General features: G+C 58.6%; 1 protein-coding gene across 1 annotated transcript in view; it reads right to left on the bottom strand.

Annotated features, from left to right (window-relative positions):
- Positions 1–6,000, bottom strand: part of PPP1R37 (protein phosphatase 1 regulatory subunit 37) — a 40,135-nt gene continuing 34,135 nt past the window's right edge. The window contains exons 4-12 of the mRNA XM_069088991.1: positions 5,457–5,557; positions 5,096–5,215; positions 4,455–4,605; positions 3,761–3,916; positions 3,198–3,310; positions 2,315–2,456; positions 1,759–1,925; positions 898–1,630; positions 1–92 (exon numbers count right to left, since the gene is read on the bottom strand). Of these exons, the coding sequence (XP_068945092.1) occupies positions 10–92; positions 898–1,630; positions 1,759–1,925; positions 2,315–2,456; positions 3,198–3,310; positions 3,761–3,916; positions 4,455–4,605; positions 5,096–5,215; positions 5,457–5,557 (1,766 nt within the window). The 3' untranslated portion in view covers positions 1–9. The remainder of the gene's footprint in view (positions 93–897; positions 1,631–1,758; positions 1,926–2,314; positions 2,457–3,197; positions 3,311–3,760; positions 3,917–4,454; positions 4,606–5,095; positions 5,216–5,456; positions 5,558–6,000) is intronic.

Below are 6,000 nucleotides of genomic sequence, written 5' to 3'. Positions count from 1 at the left end.
CCTCAGGTGTCACAGTGTCTCCTGTCCTGACTCCTGACTGGCTTCCAGAAGCAATTCTTCAAGCTCCTTCTCGTTCTTGGAGCAGCTGAGTTCTATGGGTTCAGAAAGGAGCAGAGGGAATTTCATGAGAATGACCCCGGGGCCCTGTGATGGCCATTTGCACCCCAGGGGTCAACCCAATGAGCAGCACAATGCTGCCTGGCCCCCCCCAGGCTAATGGGCTGTCCTGACCTAGAGCCTGCTGCCCCTTCTAGGCTGGTGGCCCCCTCGGCAGCAGTCCCAGGGCAGGGGCCTATCCTCGCCTAAGCTTCACGCCCATCCCCAGACCCTTTCTTGACATTCAACGCTGAACGACTTGCCTGGGGAGGTACTGGAGGTTTGTATGACCCAAGCATAGGGACAGACTGTCTGACCTGGCTCTTGTCCCAGCCTCACAGCCTAAGTTCTCCTTGTTACTTGGGGCTGATGTCAAGGCTTTAAAATATGCAGCCCCTCTCATCTTAGGGGTGCAAAATGGATCCCCTGTCCCTTCCCTGTGTGAGCCTGCACGTCCTCATGTGGGACAGGAGGGGCCTGGCCTCACTCTCAGATCCCCAAGTCAGATTTCAGGGCTAAGAACAGTGGGGAACTGAGGAGGTGAGCTCCCTGGGGAGCCTGGCTTCGTCAGGCCGGGTCACCGAGGCAGTGAGTGACAGAGCTGAAGTTCTGGTACCAGTGCTCGACTCTCAACTCTGTCACTGACTGGGAGAATTCCCTTGGGCTCTGGTGTCTTCATCTGTGAGCTCAGAGGAAGGACGCCCAGGGACATGGCTCCAAAGCTGTGAGGCGTCTAAGTGGGGAAGGGAGGCAGGTGATCGCACTGCTGGGGTCACCGGCCAGCTCAGGGCCCACGCTTACCATGTTCCAGGCCACAGCCTGCACCCTTGCCCTCTGGTCCTCCATGGCCGGCAGGGGCATCGGGCAGTGCACGAGCAAACTCTGGCTTCAGCCCATTGGGCAGTGGTAGATCTGGAGGGCCGGGGCCAGGGCTGACCCCTGACCTGTCGGCTGGGGCCTCAGTCTGCAGGGCCGGGGCCTCGCCCACCTTTTCTGGGGGGCTTTCTACCCGAGTCACCACGAAAACTTTATGGCCTCGGCCAGGGCTGGACACCGAGATGCGTTTTTCAGCACCTGGCACCTCCGGTCTTGGCCCACTGGGGCTCTCCAGCAGAGCCTGTGGGGCTGAAGGGGCCGGGCTGCCCGGAGGGGTCCTATCCCTGGAGCTCAGGGAGTTCCCAGGAACAGTGACAAGCTGAACCTCAGGGCTACACGTCTCCTGAATCCCTGGACCACTATTGTCCTCGTCCTCATCCTCGTCCTCATCCGTGTCAGAATCCGAGTCCCGGGCCAGCCCGGGGGCCTCAGGCCCGGCCCCTTCCAGGTCCCCGTTCTCCCGCGCCTCGTCTGCTGGCTCTCCCAGCACAGCAGCCTCCTCGCGGGCAGGCTCAGTGACCGTGATCTCAGGCATGGAGGCCGAGAGCTGCAGCTGCTGCTCCTTCTCCTCCTCCTCCCGGGCCAGGACAAAGTTGCGCTTACAGCCATTCTGGATCTCTGCCAGGAGGGCCTTCTGGGTCTCGATGAAGCTCTTCACCTGCCAGGGTGCACACAGGGCCGCTGTAGGGAGGATGGTGGCCAGGCCCTCCACACCCAGGACCTGCTGGCCCCCCGGTCCCAGCCCCAGCCTGGGTAAACATGCAGGAGATGCGGGCCCCTACTCACTGCCTCCTTCTTGGGCTCCCGGTCCAAGTCGAGGCGTAGCAGGGACTGGTTGACCTTGAGAGCCAAGGACAGGGCCATCAGCCCTCCTGTCTTGATGTCATTCTCCCGAAGGTCCAGCCGAAGCAGGCGAGGGCTCTCGGCAATGAATTCTGCTACTGCCACAGCTCCTGGGGGCGAGGCCAAGCCCAGCCAGGGCCCCCAGTGAGAAGAGAGGGCCTCCTGAGCCAGGCCAAAGGGTGCCCAAGCTGCCCTCAGATGTGGCTGCAGCCTGAGCGCCAGGGCCTTGCTCCTGTCTGTCCTGAGGGGCCTGCCCTCTCCACTCTGTCCTTCCCCCCAAGCCCAAGAATCTGCTCTGCCTCTTCCCAAGTTGAGGCCTCCACCTCCAGGCTCCAGGTCTTTTCTCTCCTCTTTGCCTCTCCCCCACACCCCTGGTTCAGTTCTTCCTCTCACTCCTTCCTTGATTTCTCAGCCCTGGCCCCCTGAGCCTTTGCTTCGCTCTGACCTCTCCCAGCTTTCCTCTAAGGCCTCCCAACCCCAACCCTGCCCGGCCCCTCACCCTCGCATGTCAGTTTGGTTGAGGCCAGTCCCAGGCGCAGGACACTGCGGTTCCCAATCAGCCCATTTTTGAGGTTCCGGACACCCTCGTTTCCAATAGGGTTGTGACCCAGATTGAGAGTCTCCAGGCTCTGGGTATGGGGCTGGGGACAAGAGAAATGGAGACACACAAGGGCAAGGGGAGTCCAGTCAAGAAAGAGGCCGGGGCACCTGCCTGGTGACCACCACAGGCTAAGCTCAAGGACTGAAGGTGCCTCCAAGCCAGGCCAGTGGTGGCAGATCATACAAGGACTGGGCTCCTTCCTGCGAGGCCGTGGCAGGCCTCTCCTTCCTTCTCTGAAAATGAGGAGCTTGTCAGGCCTTTTTTAAACCTGTCACTCCACATTCCCCACCAGGAGGCAGGACACAGCTACTCTAGAAATCAGTGAGCCAGTTACGTGTTGGAAGGTTCTTCACAGCTGGATTATAGCATCCAATCAAGAGTTCCTGAACTAGTGGGGTGACATTCTAGGCCCAGGCTTCCAGACCATCCCTCGGAGTTCTCCTGTTCTCACTAACTTACTACAAAAACAGGATCTTGGGAAACAAGGGGGCTAGTGCGGGGCAAAGGGAGACAGAGGACAATGAGTCCAAAGCCAAACCCTCTTGGATTTGCTCATGCCTTTCTCCAGACCCCTTCCTCCCCTTCCACCCAACTTTTCCCAGTCCTAAGTTTGATGGAAAGACCCCATGGGAAGCCAAGAGACTTCTGATTCTGAATGATTCTGAGACCTCGGGTCAGGCTCTTTCTTGGCTTCAGATTTCTTCTCTATCTGTAAAATCTGGGGCCATCCCACGTTCTTGGGGCCCTTCCGGGGCTCTTTGGGTCTGTGCACGTAACTCACCAGCGTCATTCCCAGGAAAGCCATGCCTGTGTGTGTCAGCTGATTGTTCCAAAGAACGAGGGTAGCTAGTCCCTTCCTCTGCTCCTTCAGACCCTCACAGATGTAGGCCAGACCTGGGGGAACAAGCCAGAGGCTGCTCTGGGGGAACTCTCAAGGCCCTGCCCAGCTTCTCTCCCTCCCTCTCCCCAAGTTTCCTATTTCTACTCTGACAGGAGAGAGGGGAGGGGAAGAGATATGAATAATTTGAGAAACAAGCCCAGGCCAGGACAAGGACAAACATGGGGACAGAGAGCTGCTGGCCCGTTCTGAGAGAGCAGAAGGTGAGGAGCTGGGTCAAGCATCGGGACCCTCTCAGTGCCCTCTTTTATAGATGGAGAGTCTGAGGGCTGAACAGAGACATGCCCAAGGTTACACAGCAAGTCAGGGAATCTAGGTCTCTGGGCTACTAGTGATCTTTCCACCAAATTGAGGCAGGAAGCTTTTGTTTTAAATGGTTTCTGTTAAGGAAGAAATTAATGCCTCTACCCCACCATGGCCTCAGTAGAGGCAGATGGCCAGCCCACCTGAGTCTAGAACGTGGTTGTTCCGAAGGTCCAGGATCTGGATGGAGCAGTTGAATTTGAGAAGGTTCCCGAGCTGGGCAGAGTCTTGGAGCCCATTGAGCTTGTTGTCAGCTAGGTACAGCTCCCGAAGGTTCATATTCATCTTGAGGGCAGTAGCTGCCGGGGCGCACCGAGGGGCCAGGTCAGCCCAGTTGCCCTCTCTCCCTCCTGGCCCCCCCAGTCCCCTCTGCCATGGAGCCTGGCTCTTTAGCCACTGGGGGGACTCTGGCCTTCACCTCCTCTCACCTACCCTGCTACATGGAACTTCACCACCACCAAACCATTCATTATCACTCTGCTAAAAACCCAGGGGAGGACTACATCTTTAGCCTCTTATCACTGACATGGGGAAGAATCAGACTTTTAGAAGCCCAGATGGCCAAAGTTAGAAAGGGTGCAAGAAACTACAAAGCCAAGTGTGGCTTTACTGAGAGGGCCCTGAGGCCTGGAAGGGAAGGGGCAGGGGCTTCCCAAAGCCACCCAGCCTGTCAGGGCAGGAGCAGAAGCTGTTCCCAGGAGACTTGGATGGAGTCTTGCTTCCAGCTAATTCCCTGCTCACGTGAATCCCTTCCTTTGACATAGATCACACAAGAGGGCTTCTGGACCGGGAAGTTTCTCCAGATCCCTTCTCAATCCTGGCAGCCAGGCTACTCACCGAGAAGCACAAGCGGACGCCCTGACAGGCTGGCGTTCTCCAGGTGCAGCACGGTGAGACTGCTGCTTATCCTCAGGGCACGAGCCACAAAGGGGGCAGAGTGGTCCAGCAGGGGGGTGTTGTGGGCATCCAGGTACTGCAGGCAATTTGTCTACAGGGGCCAGAAAAGCATCCGGTGAGAACCTGGAGCTCCATCTGCCTGCCTGCCTCCAGACCTGGGTCTCCTCTGGCCTCCACGTTTCCCATTCTGTGCCTTCCTCAAATCTCTATCCACATGAACATTACGCTCCTATGTCAAGCATTTATGTGGCTGGTCTTCAGAGCCCTGTCTGCTGTGTGCCCATACCCACGTGCTCTGCCCAAGACTGAGGAGGGCACTCAGCATCCTGACAGGCCCCCCCCCCCACACCACGGGGAGCATGTGCACACGGTGGGCAGGCTCTCCGATCTGTGCAGGGGCTGGAGGAAGACACACCCAGAGGCTTTCCCTGGCTCCATATGTGAACACACTGTGATGCTGAGGCCACAAGGCTGCCTCCCATGGCGGCAAGTCCACTTCCCTGTCCTCTGCCCCAAGCCCCCCTCCATGCCGCAGAGCAGAGGGGCACCATGGCCCCCAAGGCCTGGAGGTGGACACTGACCTTGCGCATCATGTGAGCAGCGGCCTGCCAGCCTCGCGTGCCAATGTGCTTGTTGAAGGAGATGTTGAGATGGGTGGCTGACTCGTAGTACTCTATCATGTCAAACAGTGCAGAAGCGCCCTGAGGGGAAGAGGAAGAGGAAGCAGGTGACCAGAAGCAGCCACAGCAGCCCTGGCCTAGGAGCCCCCTCTGGGAAGTTGTGAGTCCTCCACAAACCAGAGTGCCCCAGAGATGGAGCTCCCTTTGCCAATCCCCCACCCACGAGCCAATGGGGAAGCACGTGGGGGGCCCTGGGGCCCCTGGCCCACCCCCAGGCCCCATCCCTGGCAGCTCGCTGGGGGTAGGGGGGGGCCTTGCTCACATCCTCATCCAGGCTGGTCTGCTCTAAGTCCACCACCTTGAACTGCAGCCGCTTGAAGATCTCCTCAAGGGCCTCGCAGGCCTTGTAGTCCAGCTTCTCTCCTGTAATCAGAGGTGTCAGGGAGTGAGGGCCCTGGCACAAAGGCCTCCCTGGGGGCTGAGGCAGGCTCTGTTTCAGATTCTGAAGAGATCCTCAGAAGGCCAGCAGGGACTGCAGCTGGAGATGGCGTTCTCTCCTCTAGTGGTGACACAGACCCCCACCCCACTTCCGAGAAAACACTCCTGGGCAACAATGTGCCAGATGCCCTGCCCTCCCCCCGTGGGGCCCCATGGTTCTGCTGAGGAAACTCCAGCCTTTACCTCCTGCTCTGACCTTCTGTCTGTCCTCCCCGGTGTGAACCACTGCTTAGTCTAACCTCAGACCTCTCTGGAGCTTTGGATGCCTAACCCTGGCCTGGCCCCTGGGCTCCCTAGCTCATAGCTCTCCGGCCTCTCCTTGCCACTTATGACAATAGTATCTGGAGCTGGCAGGAACCTCAGAGAGC

The sequence above is a fragment of the Petaurus breviceps genome, unplaced genomic scaffold (assembly GCF_028583685.1).
Source record: "Petaurus breviceps papuanus isolate PSGF00001 unplaced genomic scaffold, PetGlider_PUasm1.0 185, whole genome shotgun sequence".
Taxonomy (NCBI): Eukaryota; Metazoa; Chordata; class Mammalia; order Diprotodontia; family Petauridae; genus Petaurus; species Petaurus breviceps.
The sequence above is the reverse complement of the archived record's forward strand: the minus strand, read 5'-3'. Positions and strand labels throughout refer to the sequence as shown.